The 17,885-nt window shown below is 39.1% G+C and overlaps 1 protein-coding gene across 1 annotated transcript in view; it reads left to right on the top strand.

Moving 5' to 3' along the window:
- The window catches only part of Tmc1 (transmembrane channel like 1), a 122,563-nt gene that overhangs the window by 37,587 nt on the left and 67,091 nt on the right, over positions 1-17,885 (top strand). The window contains exons 4-6 of the mRNA XM_006985409.4: positions 4,251-4,341; positions 6,047-6,128; positions 16,707-16,813. Of these exons, the coding sequence (XP_006985471.2) occupies positions 4,251-4,341; positions 6,047-6,128; positions 16,707-16,813 (280 nt within the window). The remainder of the gene's footprint in view (positions 1-4,250; positions 4,342-6,046; positions 6,129-16,706; positions 16,814-17,885) is intronic.

Genomic DNA, 17,885 nt, shown 5'->3' with positions numbered 1-17,885 from the left:
GAAAGAAGCAATAAAAAACTTTCTAATATTTGAACAAAAATGTATCTTTAATAACTAATAAAAATCTTTATTAATGTCACACAAATATGGTTCCATATTATTAAATGAATTTGGAATTAATTTTGTGATGATTATAATTTGGTTGTAATACTGACTTCCTTCTCTCTTAAGTTTTACTGATTTAATGTTCATCAATTTATAAAATTAGCATAATTATCTGCTCACACAATCAAAAACCTTGGCTCAAATAGAGAGTAGATTAGCTATTTCTTATACTTCTAAATGCTCAGATACAAACACATGCTAACTGTATATTCATGTAGAGAGTATTCTAAATACAGGGTAAACAGAATGTGGGTCATAATAAATATGAAGTACCTACAGTGTTGAATTTATGTTCTTTATAGTTCAGAGAATGATCTGTGATACCTGAACTTTTGTTTCCAAATGAATGAGTTTAAGCACCCAGAATGCAAAAGTAAATGAACCAATACTAGCAGAGAGAAGCAACAGACAGCCAGGCAATACCCAGCAGAGAAGACTAGAGCAGCCTGATGGAGAGGACACCAACGTAACATCATCAACTCAGGGGCTTACAGACATCCAGCAGGAATCTACTGGGGAAGCTGAAGAAATCGGGGAGAGTTCCAGATTGAACTATCTCTCCATGGATGAGCTCTGGGCTTCCTTTTCTCACAGAAGGCATTTCCACAGTAGAGATAAACGAAATCTCTGTTAGAAAGTTAACCTTTTAGTTATTCCTGAGGATGCAATGTCTTAATGCCCTTCACTCTTGGTGGGTTTTGTTTGTTTTTTTCCCCCCATTATAGAGCCAGGGACCAGCCCTAGGACTAGGACAAGAGGTTTTGGAGGAGACAAGGAAGGGCCTCCTTGCTTCCAAAGTTCCATTTCAATAAGCTTAAAGAGCACAGGATGGTTTACCAATATAATTGGCAGTACAGTATGCCTATAAAGTGGTTGTTTTGTTACAAATTCTGATTTTACTACCCAGAATTTTTCATTTTCTATATGTGTTTATTATAATACACAATGGTATAATAATTCCTACATATATTTGGTGTTTTAGATTCAGAAATTCTTGATGCCAAATAATTGAATAATAGTCAGTTCTGCTGAAATACAAGATATCAGTTCTCCATAAGCTCACTGTAGTATATGGACTTGAACAATAAACACCATGAGTTTTATAGGGAACCCATAGATGGAACACAATTATTCAGATACATTTCTGGTGACACATTAAAAAATAAATAAAATTTGAGAAAAATGTCATTGGCATTCAACACAGTTTAATGGTTAAGAAATATATGAATGCTGCATTACACATGGCAGGCTCCTTTGAGAAGGACTTCAGACTTGCTATGGAAGTGATTTTTAAAATGGTTGCTGCTTGGGAGTTGTGCAGTGTGAGGGAGGGTCACCTTGACCCTGAGTGGGTGTGACTTTTCTAGTATTGGCAAGAGAGGCAATGGGATGTGCTGTGTGCATTCTGGGTATTTGCCATGCTTCTTGGCATTGATGAATATGCTTTCTTATACTCACCCAGTGTTTTTCATGAATAAAATTATAAACAAGCAAGGCCAAAATTCGTGTTTTGTTCAAGTCAGTCCATGGCATATCAATCACATTAGAACAAATTTCAGTGTTTAGAAATAAGCATTATGGTAGAATTGGCTTCAATACTGCCAACATCCGTATCTCTAGGAGTAAAGGGATTGTTGAGATATTGTTGGTTGGGAAATCCTGACCTGTTAAAAGCTCCATAGTAACAGGGACCTTGTGCCAGACCCTGAGCAGTCAAGTGGAAGTCCTGAGGAGATACATTTATATCTGAATGCAGGGCTCATGAGCATGGGCACAGAATCCATCATAAGCATGGACAAGGTTGTGGAGTCAGGCCAGTCAGTCCTAAGAGGCTGCTTAGGACTAGAGGTACCTTGTCTGTATTTTAGAGCCTTTGGTTCAGCATTTTATAAAGTGTATGATAGCTGCTGCCATTTTTCTAGTCTTAAAATTTGTACAACAAATGGTATTTGAATATGATGCTATCTTTGTTGCATGGGTCTGAGAGTGAGTCATGAGATCTCAGTTTATAATATTTTATACTCTTTTATTAAATATTTTAAGGTGTTTCAAATGCTTTAGAAATTATTTTTCAATCAGCCATCCAAACCCAGAGGTCATGCCAAATATCAGAGTATTTGATAAAGCTAGCCCAAAACTCTACTCCATTTCTAGGATATTGCCAGTTAAATCTCAGAGAAATATAATTATGAAGGACACAATCTAAGACCTAGAAATAAGTATCCTTAACATTTGTGAGTATGGGAAATGCAATCATTAGATACAATTTTGCAGTCAGCTTTATAACATTTTATTGAGCACCTTCCATTGTCAAGATCAAGACCATGGGGTAAGGGTAGGGGTGGCCTGCTCTTCAGGAATGTCATTGGGAGTTGGTTGTTGACTGAAGAGACTTCACGATGGTGCTTGTGTTTGTATGCTAGACTATAGGTGGTATTTGCCCACAGGTGTGTAAGGAAGGTCCATTCCCATCTCAGATCAGGTAGTTGGTATTTGGTAATTTTGTTCACTATGTTTTATAAGAGTCTATGCTTAGCATGGCTACTAAGGGACATCTTATACAAAAATCCTCTCTAATTTTCATCTTAAAAGACTTACTCCATGTGGTAGTAAGTTCATGGTCAAGTGTGAAGGGTCTCATCTGCAAACCACAGTTTTAGGGGCCACCCAACTGACCATTGCACCTGCAGAACCCCGATCTGCTTGAATTGTCCCTCTCACTAGATCACATGTTCTCAAATTTTAAAGTTCTTTTCATTGAATGACAATGACAAAATGACGAAGTTAGCCAGGTAGGGCTGATAGAACAAATTAGACTGGGTGGCAAGAGCTGCAAACATTTATTTCTCACTGTTCTGTTCGCTGGATATCCATAGTCAGTATGCTAACATCATTCCAGTTGCAGATAGCTACTGGTTGTGTTCTTACCAACTTCTCCCATCCTCAGATGGTGGACAGAGGTTAGCTAATTCTGATGGTTAGACAGCAATCCCTTCTAACATCTAAGCTTCTCCTTTCAAAGCCTAATTAGTTATTTTCTGTGTGATATTTCAGTTGATGTCTTCAGATATTGTGGTATCCCATAAAATGACATTGCCTTGTGGCATTTTCAGCATATGGGTTTGTATTCACTTTATGACATTTGGACAGATGCAAAATGTGTCCCCGTTAGGACCCAACCTTGTTGTTCAGCAGTGCAGGACTGTAGCTCCTGAAGTGACCATTCCATGTGATGTCACACCAGAATTATACTCACAGGTTGGAATGGGGAGGGGCAAACATTCAGTATCCAACAACAATAATAAAAACCACATGTACTTAATATGGTCACATTATACATTTTTTTTGATAACTTAGTGTGCTTCTTAATGGACCCTGATGTGAGTACTAAAAATATACTACTATCTGGGAGTCATGTTGAAGTTTAAATTTAAATCCTTTTCTGAATTTGAAACGCAAACTCGTCCCTTTCATCCTCTTCTTCAACTCCATCTGTTTTGGAGTGTGACTTTTGTGCTGTAAGCCATAACTGCTGTCATGAAATTAAATACCAGGTCAGTTTGTCCTCAACTCTTTCTTATTTTCTTTTTCCTCCTTTCTTTTTTTAAAAAGGAATTAAAAAAAAACCCTCAAAATAAAAATTCTGGTTGCCAGAACCTGACATAAACTTCAGGTTTAATTTTATATGTGTTGGAAATGAGAAGGAAGGTTCTCTATCTTCACATTTGGCACAAATCCCCCACTTTTCAATGACCCTAGGTGATTAATAAGTGAGACTGAATATATCTTACTTTTCCTGGCCAGAATTGAAAAAATATGCACTAAATGCCTCTGGGCTATAGATTTTTTCCAAAGATAGCTAAAATTAGGTATGCATATTTGAAAGCAGAAGTGACAAGTGTAGGTATGCAGAGAGGGTATACATGAGGATGGGTGCAACCTGGGACAGAAGGAACAGGAAAATATGTTCAATGTACTCAACATTTGTGTTAAAAAAAAACTTTAAGTCTCTAGGTTATAAACTACAACTTTGGTTCAGTTGCTGAGGGTATGGAGAGCCTAGAAGAAAAAAGATCTAACCAAAGTAAATGTCTCCTACCTGTATGTCAACACATGTTTGCCTACCTCTTATTCTCTTTCTTCAGGGAAGCCAAGAAATTTGTGAGTGAAAATGAAGGGGCTCTCGGGAAAGGAAAAGGAAAGAAGTGGTTTGCATTTAAGATGATGATGGCCAAGGTAAGCATTTTCATAATTCAGTCTGGTCAGTGTCACAGTGACCCTGAGAGAGAGAACACTGTGTCTGTTCTGAGGGGGTGAAACCAACGTTAACTGTGTGCATGCATACAGCAAAGACTCATACAGTGTATGTGTGGTGTATCTGTTGGATTAAAATTTGGGGTGGGATTGAAGATTACCTTTTAGGAGAGACTGAAAAATTTTTCAATAGTTGCAAACACTTATTTATACCAAGAGACTAACTTGATTTTACCACTTCCAGATGTAAAAGACTGTGTACCCATTCCATTTTCATTTTCTGAAGGTTACAGGGGTTCTGGTCAAGGCTTCTTTTCCCAAATGTCTGTAAGTTAAACGATCATAAGCATTTCCTCCCCAACCCCTGTTCTTTTTCAGTTAAGAACATCAACTAGACACTGTAACAAAGAGAACAAAAATATGATAGATTCATACAAATGCAGATTTTAGAGAAATATAGAAAAGTAACTTACTTTTTTATGCACTTACTGTGGGCCACACACAATACCGAACCTCTCTATCAAGTTTCTCACAGTGAAGTAGGTCCATAGGTTTTATGCTGTAAAAACTGTAGCTAGGTGTATGCTATGGAAAGAGAGGTTTGCAAGGAGAGTGTGAAGATCTTCATTCTAAAGCACACACGCAGGTAGTTAGCTTTACCTGCCTTTTATTTTTTTTATATGAGTTCAGTCATACTGTGTGTGACTGAGCTTTGTTTCTGACTTCTTTATTACATGATTGGGGTCATCAGATTCAATTCTGCTCCTGTTTGGGGGGGGGGGTGGTTACAGCTCATGCTTACTAGTATTGCATTATGTATTATAGGAAGATGTCACAATTTATATATTCACATATTCTACTGCAGACACCCTTTCTAGTTTTGAGTAATCTTTTGCCTTCAGATTTAGACTGTTGTGTCTACTTAGCTCTCACATTGTCCTGTCATAAAGAAGACACATGGAAGGTTAACTGCCTCATTCCCACTTCTCCTCAGTCCTCTTGACCATGGCCAACCCAACACTATGGAGTAAAGTAGAAGGAAGACCTTTTGAAAGATGAAGTCATTTTTCTGTGCTACCATCTCTTTCTATTCAGTTGACTATTCTCTTTTATCAAAATGAAGTGTCCCATGTAAGGGAAAATCATGAATTAAAATGACCTGTGTTCTTACAATCTACTTTACGAGACTAGAGGTCTTTCAAGGAAGATATGAAATATTATTCATAAGTCCATTGGTTCCTCATGCACTGAATATTCAACGCATAATTTATATCAGTCACCTAATAATGAAATTTCTATTTTACTGTTGTCTAGTAGAATAGACAGGTCTTTCCAAGTGTTCAGTATATTTCCCCTCTTTCTCTCTCTCTCTGTGTATATGTGTGTATGTGTGTATGTGTATGTGTGTGTGTGTTCTGTTTGCTTTTGAATTGGTGTGTGCCTGTGTTGCTCAGGCTGTCCTTGTCCTTGCTCAAGCCTATCTAACACTTTTTAAAATTAAGTTATGTGGGAGTGCTGAGAAATAGAGAAGGAAGGGGGTCCTGCTGGTTTTCCTTCGTAGACACAGCAGTATTGGGGGCTAGAGAGCTCCCTCAAAGCCATTGTCTTGGGATTTGGGGGAAACGGGAGAATAAACATCCAGAAACACAGGAGACAGTACCTTACTGGTGTTTGGCTTTGTTTTCAGAAATGGGCAAAATTCCTCCGAGACTTTGAGAACTTCAAAGCTGCTTGTGTCCCGTGGGAAAACAAAATTAAGGCAATTGAAAGTAAGTGTTCACCAGATCTAATGAAATGTGGAACGCTCTCCGAGAATAGTCTCAGCTTTTCACAAACCTTTCCCCATTGATGGGCTCTTGGGGGAACTGAAACCCAACCAAAACCACCCGTACGACAAACCAAGCAGACTTCCACTCTGTCCCTGTGCAGCTTTGGGTTAGTCAGCTGGCTGCTGAGAGGAGACACCTGAGACAATGAACTCAAAGGGACAGAATGCTTATTTTGGTTCACCGTTCCAGTTTTCAGTACACAGTCATCTGGCCCTGTTGCACCGGGCCTGTGGTGGCTGAATAAATATCATTGGGATTGTGTGGTAGCAGCGCCTGATCACTTCAAGGCAGTGAGGATGTGAAGCGAGAGACAAGGTGGGGCCTTGGTCCTGTGGTGCTGTGTTCTCAGTGACTTAACTTCCTTTCTTTGGACTCCCACCTCCTTAAAGATGCCACTCCCTCCTGGGAATCCCACAGCTGACAACTGTACAACATGGGATGTGGGGGCATTCCAGACCCAAACTGGGTCACTGGACCAGCACTGTCAAGGACAGCTTTGGAGACTTCACTTTCTGGCTTTATTCCGGCCAAAACACTTCTCTCTTAGGCAGGAAAGGAAGTATTTTATGGACGGTGACACTGCCCATATTGTGAAGGCAGTGAATAGTTTGTGCAAATATATACTCTTGGAAACTGTACACAATAATCAAAATGACAACTTTTTAAAAACTGGAAGCCTTACTAGCTCACATTCAAGTTTACAAAGAAGAATAAACACAAGGAATTTGCTACCTTGATGTTCATAAGTGACCTTCATTCTGTGCAACACTCAGTATGTACAGATAGATGAAAGCTTGTTGAATATAGTTGCATTTTCATAAAACAGAGCAACTAAAAATTCAAATATTATGAAAGACAGTTCATCAGGAAAAATACTATTACATAGAGAAAAATGGATATTTAGGGAAAAACATCACAGTTTTGGCAGGTGTGGTTCCTAGGGTAATAGAAAGGATCTGCCTTTCATCCATGCTTGTTCAGATCTGAAACCGGCTGTCCTGATGGCTAAATATGACATTGTATAATTGATACAGAAGCTCCATGGGAAGATAAAACAGCTGACAGCCATTTCACTGACATGCCTAGGCATGTTTAGAAGTGGCTCTCAGTTCTCAGTCCCTCATTAAGTGACAGTTGTTAATGACAGTGAGTTAAAATATAACAACTCATGATTTTCATGTCTCTCCACACATTCCTCATAGCATACTTTCTTGTCAGATTTTCCTTCTCTTCTTTTCCTTATTCAAAATTCTATCTTTTAAAGTGAATCTTTTAATATAATCTTAATCTATGCTTGCTTATGTTTCTTAATAGACATGAAAGCTAGTATTTTTTTTTATTATACCAAAAGCCCACTTGGCACTCAAAAACATGCATTGAATAAAATTACAGATGTATTTTCCAGAGGTCCATATCACATTAAGTATTAATAGGCATTTCATGAACATGAGGAAAAAAGGAAATATTATGGAATCCTTAGGTTTCAGTGGCACAGCTGAAATATCTAATCCAGCCTCAAAGAACAGATATATGGAGCATTAAGATCTTGATTGAGGGCCAGCGAGATGGCTGAGAGGGGAAGAACCACTGTGCCTGATGACCTGAGTTCAGTCCTCAGGACCTGCAATGAGGAGGGAACAAGCTTTGTAAGTTGTCCTTTGACCCCTACATGTGCATCATGACATCAACACACACAAGATAAAAGTTTTATATAATTTAAACATTAGAAAACACCTTTAAGCCGGGCGGTGGTGGCGCACGCCTTTAATCCCAGCACTCGGGAGGCAGAGCCAGGCGGATCTCTGTGAGTTCGAGGCCAGCCTGGACTACCAAGTGAGTTCCAGGAAAGGCGCAAAGCTACACAGAGAAACCCTGTCTCGAAAAACCAAAAAAAAAAAAAAAAAAAAAAAAAAAAAAAAAAAGAAAACACCTTTAAAGAAAAACCTTGATCGATTAACATGGAAAGAACTTTGGGTTAGTCCTTACTCTGCCAAAGATTGGCTGCGTGCCTTTCTGCAAGTCATTTAAGTCCTCTGGGCTTTACTGCACTTCTTGATCAGGTGTGAGATGCATTCTGAGAAACTTGTTATTGGTATAGATAGGTAGGAAACATACGATAACAAATTATTTCTTTTTTAAAACACTCTAGGACATGGTAGGTTCCAGCCTATGTCTGTAGCAATGGTATGTTAATTTGTGTTTTATAAACAAAAGTAGAATTATTTTATTGAAGAAAATTGTATACAGGAATAAAATATATATGAATTATTTACACACGCACACGCACATGGCGTGCATACATCACCAGCTATCAGGAATGTCATAGACATGACGAGAGCTATTCATACTTCCTTCAGCTATGTTCCTTCCTCCTCCAGGAAATTTGAAGCGGATAAGTGGGTCAATTAACCAACTGTGGACTATTTCCCTTTCCATGTATAATTTGTTGTTTGTCTTAGTGTGTTATTTATTCACTGGGACTGAGCCTTTTTCTCAGCTTTGAAGAACTGGCCTCCTACCAACCAGCACCTTAACTATGACTTACCCAATGTCGCCATGGCCCCAACACTCTACCAACATCACTTCACCCAATCTTCAGTGTGCCTGTGGGGTGTACATCTCCTTCCTCTATAGCATAGTAGTGGTTGAGGACAGTTGCAGTAGCGGTAGGAGAGAAAGTCTGCCTAGTTTCAGCCTGTGTAGCTTTTCACGTTGAGCAAGATTCTAGAAGCTTCTTTTCATGCACGATTCGCACCTCTGCCAGGTCAGTGGAGGATGAGTGCAGCAGAATCCACTGACATTTATTGTATTGGGGGAATTTGTTTTCACTTCTCAGGTGTTTACTCTGAGGAAGTTATTTCATTACATATGTCTATTCTGTGATATTCCAGTATACTAATCATCGTCATAAGCACACCACATATTTTCATATTATGGTCTAAGGCAGAATTAATGAAATATGAAGGACTGCATTCTCGGAGTTGTTGAGTGAACTCACAATCTCATAGGAATTACTCTGGCAGGCCAGAAAAAATATATTTCTAGGATGGTCTTTGAAGCCGAACTGAATGGAAAATAAAAGGCAATGTGACATGGAATCAGTTCTCTAAAGGTTAAGGCCACCTTGTCTCTGCCATCTGTACACTTTGGATGGTCCTTTTCATCTCTGGTCCTATATTACTGTATCCAGGGCTTCATATGAATTTTTCAGGTTTGGTTAGTTGTTATAAAAAGTCATTTCCAGCTCAGCAACACATGATGTATAATTTATACTCAATTTTAGATGTGTAGTGACATGTAAAATCATTTATGCTTCTGAATAAAAATTATTGCAAAATTTAAATGGAAAACAGATCTTTACCATTTACCCATTTAATTATATTCTCATTTTTTTAGAATAAAGTTGACTAAATATATTCCCAATTTATAAAATACATTTCATTATAAAAGTAACATAAATGCTTTACTCTGAAAGAAATGACAGTTTAATTATACAGAAGCTTCAGACACATTATTTTATTGCTTTGAATATTAGGACCATTTTTAACATATATCTCATGTTATCTTCAGAGAGATCTTGGCCTTTATTAATGATTTCAGGACCGCTCAGTGTAAGTCCACTGTGTGCTAGGTATTTTTTAAGCACCGTTGATTCTGACAAAGACAAGCTAAACTCCCTTTACTGTCTTAGTTCTGCATGACACATATTGTGGGTGGTTGAGAGGAGAAGACACAATAAAATATAAACCAGAGAATAATGAATTTGGTATGGATTATGGTAAGTGACATGCACCGCATAAGGCAACAGTATCATGCCACTCCCAACAACTAATCTAATCCACTTGCCTCCACTCTCTGGTCAATCTTTAAATGTATTCTAATAAAATACTTTTTAAATGAGGCTGTAATGGAGTTTCAAGTGACCAGCCTCCACTGAGTTTCTGCAAAGCTTGGCCAGCAATTGGCAGAATCGAGGGAAGAACTCAAGTCAGAGTCTGAACTTCATGTCATTAGCATCTTGATTACAGGGGAACCTGGATGGCTTCATTAGCATGGGCCGGATACTCCCCTGGTGACTCTCAAAGTTTTCTAATTTAAGGAGCTTATCTGATAATTCTTGCCTCAGAGGATGCAGTGATGTTCTATATTCTGGGGGAGGACAGAGGGCTTTTACAGGACAGCCTTTAAGAAAGTCAGTACCTACTGCTGCAGGCTTGCTGTCATTGGCATTGCTGAAAGAAACTGAACCAAGTATTATCTATACCCACCAAGATGCTGACATTACTGTTAAAGCCATACATAAAAAGGCTGAATATCTTTCAAATGGAGATTATAAACTTCTCTCAGAATCAAGGTCAACTTTTATTTCATAGTGCATTAGTGTAGGGCTTCCTAAATGTTTTCTATTGGTAATCCCATTTTGTCCATGTCCCTGATACATAGGTATATAAAATAGCTATACAAATCAAACACTTACTGAAAATAAATAATAAAGAAAACCATTTCTGTTTTGGTATTTTGAGACAGGTTTTTTTCTGTGTAGCCCTGACTGTCTTGGAACTTGCTCTGTAGACTAGGCTGGCCTTGAACAAACAGAGATCCACCTGCCTCTGCCTCCTGAGTGCAGGGATTAAAGGTGTGTGCCACCACACTTGGCTTAAGAAATTGTTTTAAAATACTTCTTTGTTACACATATACTTTTAAATATAAAAGGTGAAAACAAACTTTATACTACTAAGATAGATGTGCATTATACTTACATAATTAAATCTCAGCTGAGTAATTGGTATTGCAGAACATAGAGTATCAACCTTTTTTCAGAGCTGATTGATAATTTGATCTTATAATCAACACTGAAAATGCTGCTTTGTATAAATATGTAGTACATAATGGCATATTGTATTCCTAATCTGGAGCCAGAATTTATTCAATAATTTTTTTTTGTGCAGTTCAAGTTAGTAACTGAAATAGAAATTCCTAACATCAAGTATTCCAACACAATTCAATATAAATATGTACTAATTTACATGTTGGGCAGTTATGATAGGAGAATGTAGAAAGTCTTTGTTTTACGTAACTAAATGATTATGTTTCTCTAAAACCAGAAGTTTTCTGTCTCACTTCTCAGATCCAAGGCAGGCCTCTCAGGCAACACTCATTGGCAGTGTTGGCCTGATTGTATTCATGGTGCCAAGTGGGAAAATGTGCTCAGAACCAACACTGCTATAAAGTCATTCTGTACAACACAGGCCAGTACTGCCACCAGCACTTGGGTTCATTATGTATTCGATTCTGAGTGACATTTTAGTCACCATGTATTCATAAGCCTTTTATTGTTGACAAATTATTCATGACCACACTTCAGTTATGTGACCCTGGGGTTATGACCTCCAATTTACAGAGTCCTGGATTGATCATAGTATCAAAAAATATGCTGTGGTAGCTTTGTTTCCCAGACAAGAAATAGCTTCACATAGGCAACCCAAAGCACAGAGTCTAAACCTCCTACTACTCCATAGGTACATAGAAGCCAGAAGTTTTCCTGTGTCCTGCTTGGTCCATAGCCACCTAGACCCAAGTAAACATACAGAGGCTTTTATTAATTAAAACTGCTCAGCCATTAGCTCAGGCTTACTACTGACTAACTCTTACACTTAAACTCAGCCCATTTCTGTTAATCTCTATGTCACCACGTTTTTCATGGCTTTACCTGTGTGCCATTACATGATAGTCCCTGGATGGTGAGCTGGCATCTCCTCACTAAGCCTTTTTCTTCATTGCCCTGGCTTTGGGCCCCTTCTGCCTTTTTTCACGAACTCCAGGAAACAAAGTAATTGTGTCACTTAGTTTTCTACCTTTAGACTTATTTGAAAAAATACTGCTTCATATTCTAGTTGAATGGTGGTATTTACATAGTACTCATAAAGCCAGTCATTTACTTGACCTTTCTCATTCAGAAGTGTGTGTGTGTGTGTGTGTGTGTGTGTGTTATTTTTATCCATCTGTTCAAGAGAAAATTATGTATGATGACAGTTTACAAATTACATTCCTTAATAATAAATAACCAGAGGGAGAGGTGAAGCCTTAATCTTTAATTTAAAAGAAACACAAGAAAATTCATGACAAGAATATGCATGTACTTAATTTTCACTTTAAAACACATGAAAGAGTTTTAACACATTTATAATGTACTATGGAAGCAGCATTTATCAGTTGTGTTCAAAAAATTAAAAGGATTAGCTATTTATGGGTGCAGACCAAATTGTGAATTTGAATAGACTTAGCTTCAGAAATTATTTATAGATATTCTTTCAGATATGTATGTTCATTCCATAATTATTTTACATATTATATTACAAATAATTTTACTACAGTTCTACTTGAGGGGCCATCACATCCTGATTCAGAGAGATCTAGATTTGGAGCCAAAGACTTAGAGATGAGGACTGCCTAAGAAGCCAGGCTTGGTACTAATTACTCATGTTCCCATCTCACAGGGACTGGCTGAGTAAACAGGCTCATATACTAAGATCAAATAGAGACCCAAAGCACAGATTCATTACATTTCAGTTATAATTAATCAACCCTGCTTCACTCAATTTCTCTCTTTCAGCTTTTGTGAGACTAATCAAACTTAACCCCATTAGGATCCAGTGGCCGCTAAAGTGGGTGTTGGTAAAGTTCTTGGAATACCTGGCTGGCTGTCCATTGAGGGACGCAAGATCATTATTCTGATGGACATGACTATTTTTCACTCACACTCTTGCAGCTACACAGTATAAATAAAAGTTTTCTCAGATATCCTGGTGCTCAGATGCCACCAGTTGTCCCATAGTATCAGCTATAGTGCCTCTGTCTTGCTATTTCATCTTCACCCACTGTAGGTTGAATATGGATGGAAAACGGCCTTCTGGGTCCCCCAGTGCTGTGGAATGTCATTCTGTATGCTACGAATGTGTGTTGCTCTGATTGTTTGATAAATAAAATGCTGGCTGGCCAGTAGCCAGGCAGAAAGTATAGGTGGGATAAGCAGAAAAGGAGAATTCTGGGAGGAGGAAAGCTGAGTCAGGAGTCACCAGCCAGACACAGAAGAAGCAAGATGACAAGGCAGAAATGAGAAAAGGTACCAAGCCATGTGGCTAATTTAACCCATAGTTAAGAATTATGGGTTAAATTAAGTGTAAGAGCTAGACAGTAATAAGCCTGAGCTAATGGCCAAGCACTTATAAATAATATTAAGCTTCTGAATGATTATTTTATAAGTGGCTTCAGGACAGCAGGTGAGAGATTTTTCCTGACTGTGGGCTAGGCGGGACACAGGAAGTCTTCCAACTCCATCCCAGTCCCTCTGACTGTGTCTGAATCTTTTCTAAACTCACTCTAATTTTGATAGAGTTTTAGTGAAGTTCATTTTCTTTATGCTTAGGATTTGGTAAAGAATTCACCTTCCAAAGCTACACAGAGAAACCCTGTCTCAAAACATCAATAATAATAATAATAATAATAATAATAATAATAATAATAATAATTCACCTTCAAATGAAAGAGTTGTGGAGCTACTTTTAAAGTAAAAATTTAGTTTAGAAATTTTATCTTAAAAATATGTTTAAGATAAAAAAATTTATCTTAAAATTATGTTTCATCCATAATGTGGATCTGTGTGTTGGAGGAGTGGATGATTTCTCAACTATGCATTTTGCTTTTGCATTTAAGTATTTTAAAATCTGTCCCCAAGGAGCTTATTTGCCTGTGGTTGTGTATGAGAACTGAGAGTCAGGGCCACGGTGGCAACCAACTAAGAAACACTTAATAAGAACACGCTAGGGATGAAGGAAGGATGAAAGGAAGGACAGATGGGAAGAGGGGAAAAAAGTAATGAAGAAAGGGGAAGGGAGGATGGAGGAGGGAGGAAGAAATGGAGGGAGGGAGAAAGGGACATGCCTTGCTCTGTGCTCCGGTGTCTATATCAGGGGGTCCCCCATGTGTTTGTACAGAAAACCTTACCACCAGCTGTCAATTTGCAATTGCTTGTTCTCCTTCAGTAAGTGAGGACTGCTTCAATAAAACACGATTAGTGAGCTTGACTGAGCAGCCCTCGGGTAGTTGTTACCAGAGAACAGAGATAAGAGCTATGCAGTGGTATGAAATCACCAGGAGGCAGGTAGATGATCAGATGTCTGGAGGTGGGGGGGGAATGGGGGAGTCAGGTCTGCTTTAGTGTTCTGCAGGCAGGCCAGTGTATGCGGCTGCAGTATCTTGGCAGGTTAGTTCACAGATAACCCTTACAATGTGCTATGAATCTGAGCTGTCTTATAAATGTGAACACATGTTGTTGGACATAAAAATCATTGATTCCTTCCTAAACACCTGTTTAGAGAATGACCTCTTTTCAATTTTCTGAAAAAAAAAAGCAAAAGCAAAACAAAACAAAACAAATAAACCTGCTTTTTGTATTGTGGGGATAAGTGAATCATTAACTGAAGAATAGACTGATCCTTAGAACGAGAGGTATTTTGGATATGAGATTGGCAAGCAGAGGCTGCAATTGCTCTGGTAGGGCCTCCCCTTACTCGTAGGAAGCCTTCTCTAATAAGAAGGTTTCAAAGCCAGAGGGCTAAAAAAGAGCATGGGTTCACTATGGGGGAATCTGCTCAATAAAAAGAATCAACAGGACTGGCATAGGTTGCTGAGGCTGGGCCCTGATTTCCCTTGGATGACTGAAAGCCACAATCAGAAAGACTAGGGAAGCAAGAATCTAGATACTGGGACTTAAGTGATCACCAAAAAACCCTGGGCTCTTCTGGATCCTACCACATCTCATCCCGAGTTTTAGAGTTCCTGTGGGTTTTCTTTTTCAATTTTTAATCTTACGGGTGTGTGTGAGTGTTTTGCCTACATGCATGTCTGTGTACTCTATGTCTGCCTGGTGCCCAAGGAGGCCAGAAAGGGATGTAAGATCCTCTAGAACTGGAATTAGAGATGGTTTGTGAGCTACCACATGGGTACTGGGAATTGAACTCAGGTCCTTTTGAAGAGCAGCCAGTGTTCTTAACCACTGAGCCATCTCTCCAGCCTGGAATTCTTATTTTTACTTCACTAATATCAGCTTTAAGATGTTTTCTGCTTCTGCATTTACATTCTTATTAGTCAGTGAGAATCAGACAGATCTCTGCCTTTCCCCAGAGCAGGTATGAGTTGACAGAGGCTTGCCTCTTGCTGTCTATTGGAGCCCCCAAAGCTCAAATTGGGTTTTGGAAAGACATTTACATGTCTGACCTCCAGCCCCACTACTTAACAGTTCCCATCACCCTTTATCACTTTTCAAACAAAATGCTACTATTGCTCTAGGGCACCCTACCCAGCATGCCTCCCTTCAACTGCGTCTTCTACTGTCTCTTTCCTCCATTAGACTCCAGTCACACAGGCTTTAGTTTGGTTTGGCTGCTCAAAAGCTCTTGCCTGTCTCAGGATTTTGCAGCTTGGCATGTTGCTGCCTCTGATGTCTGCTCCAGTATCATCTTCTCTAACACCTTCTTAGATAAACTGATCTAAAGCAACTCCTCTCAATCCCCTTCCCGTAGGACCTGTCTGGCTGTAATTCTCACTCACATACCCTTTATATAATCTTCCTATATGTTTGGGTACAGATAGTCTATTTGCTGTGCCTACACCTCACGGAAACAACACTCTCAGAGCAGCCACACCACCTGTGATACTGTGCTCTGCATTGAAGAAAAATTCTGCCAGGAGATGCTTAAGATGTGTGCTGTGACTTTCAGCATCTGCACTATCTCTGTAAAATGCCAGCAGTGATGAGAAACAGCACCAGATGGTCTTAGAACCACCCATGAGGGTACAGTCAACTGTTTTTTGAGAAGGGTGTGTTTATCATTTGTCCAAGAAAAAGAACGCTGCAGTCACTATGATTGTCCCCAACAGCAGGCAGGGAACTAGAGCTACTGTTTTCTGTGTGTCTACTCACTGAGCTCAGGAACTAAAGCACACACTATAGGTGGTGCTCATAGCTTCTTGGCTGCTAAACTAAAGAGAGCTCTCCCTTGGATGGACCCTGGAGGCATAGGTTGCATTTTACAGTGACATTTTGTAAAGCTTATTCATTCTGCTCCCTAGGGAACGCTGCCATGGTATTGAAATGTTCTCTCCAAGAGAAAGGAGAGGAGAGAATGCTAATACGAAATGGTCCAATGCATGTCAGTTAGCAGATGTACTTTCATTTTTTAATTTAATTTTTATTTATTTATTTATTTGTGTGTGTGTGTGTGTGTGTGTGTGTGTGTGTGTGTGTGTGTGTGTGTGTTGGGGGTATGTGTGCACATATGTACAGGTTCTTGATTGGCCAGAGAGGATTTCTGATTCCCTGGAGCTGATGTAATAGGTAATTGTGAGTTGCCTGATGTGGGTGCTGGGAGCTGCTTTGGAGGGCCACTGAGATACACAGCTACTGCTTTTGTCTTGTTGTTTTGCTTTCCTTCAGCCTTCTAACTGTTTTTGTAATAGGTCAGTTTGGCTCATCAGTGGCCTCATACTTCTTGTTCCTGAGGTGGATGTATGGCGTCAACATGGTTCTCTTTATCCTGACATTCAGCCTCATCATGTTACCAGAGGTAAGCTCTGACTTCCAGCTTGTAAGAGACACTGAAAAAAAGTTTTAAGTGATTGCTTCCCTTCTCTCCTCCCGCCTTTTAGAGTAGCATGACTAGCTATGGTCATTTCTTAAGTGATAGGATTTACAATAAGCTTAACCTTCAAAATAGTACCTATACCCAAAGGTCCCAATCCTTGCTCCAAGGGTATGTGATTCTCATGGAGTTACATATAACATGCTGTGTTTGTGTCTCAGTGTGCACTTTAGGTAGGAAAAAAATCATATCTTTCTTCAGAATCACATTGGTTTTTGCCCCAATATTAAGCACTATTGGTCAACGGGATGCCTACTGAGCTGTATTTATTTTGCCAAATTTGTTTCCCAAGTTGTTCTTCTCACAACCGGAAGTTCTAGCTTTTCTAAACTGTAGGAATACCTCACCAGCAGCATTTTCCTAAAATAAAGTTTCACTTGTCCCATGCACACAGTTGATGGGGTCAGTGGCCATGGAGTGTTTTAAGGTCAAAATCAGAAATGTAGAGAGCTCAGACTAAGAAAGTAACAAACCCCTCAGTTGATGTGGGAAAAACTGAGCGGAGACCAGACCACCACTCTGCTTGCTGGCTTCACCTTATGAAGCAGCTCAGATGTCTTGGGGGTGCTTATGCTTCAAAAGCTGGGTGTGAGTTTGTTGATTCTACAAAGAACCTCTTCTGGTAGTAGTAAAACCAATTTGTTTAATGTGACAGTATCAGTGGTTGAAGCTTGGTGTTTGAATGACCATTTTATGCACCCAGTGTAGTCAGTGAGTTCTCCTACATTTGTAAGAAGCCTTCTTGTCAGCAGAATAATATGGCCTGACAGCGCTAAAGAGAAAACCAGCTTCCCACAGAGCAAAGTACTCCCGTTCCATGTACTGAGCCTCACAAGTTCATGAGGAGATTGTAGAGATTTTCCATCCCCATTTGAAATAGCCCTGAACACCTCTATTAGATATTAGGTAACTTAGTAAAGACAGCTATGTTATTTAGTATTTTTGGTAAGTTGGCCCGGGTCTAGGACCTATGCTTCTTTCATTACCCAGATTTTGC

This window comes from Peromyscus maniculatus, chromosome 1, assembly GCF_049852395.1.
Source record: "Peromyscus maniculatus bairdii isolate BWxNUB_F1_BW_parent chromosome 1, HU_Pman_BW_mat_3.1, whole genome shotgun sequence".
NCBI lineage: Eukaryota > Metazoa > Chordata > Mammalia > Rodentia > Cricetidae > Peromyscus > Peromyscus maniculatus.
The sequence above is the reverse complement of the archived record's forward strand: the minus strand, read 5'-3'. Positions and strand labels throughout refer to the sequence as shown.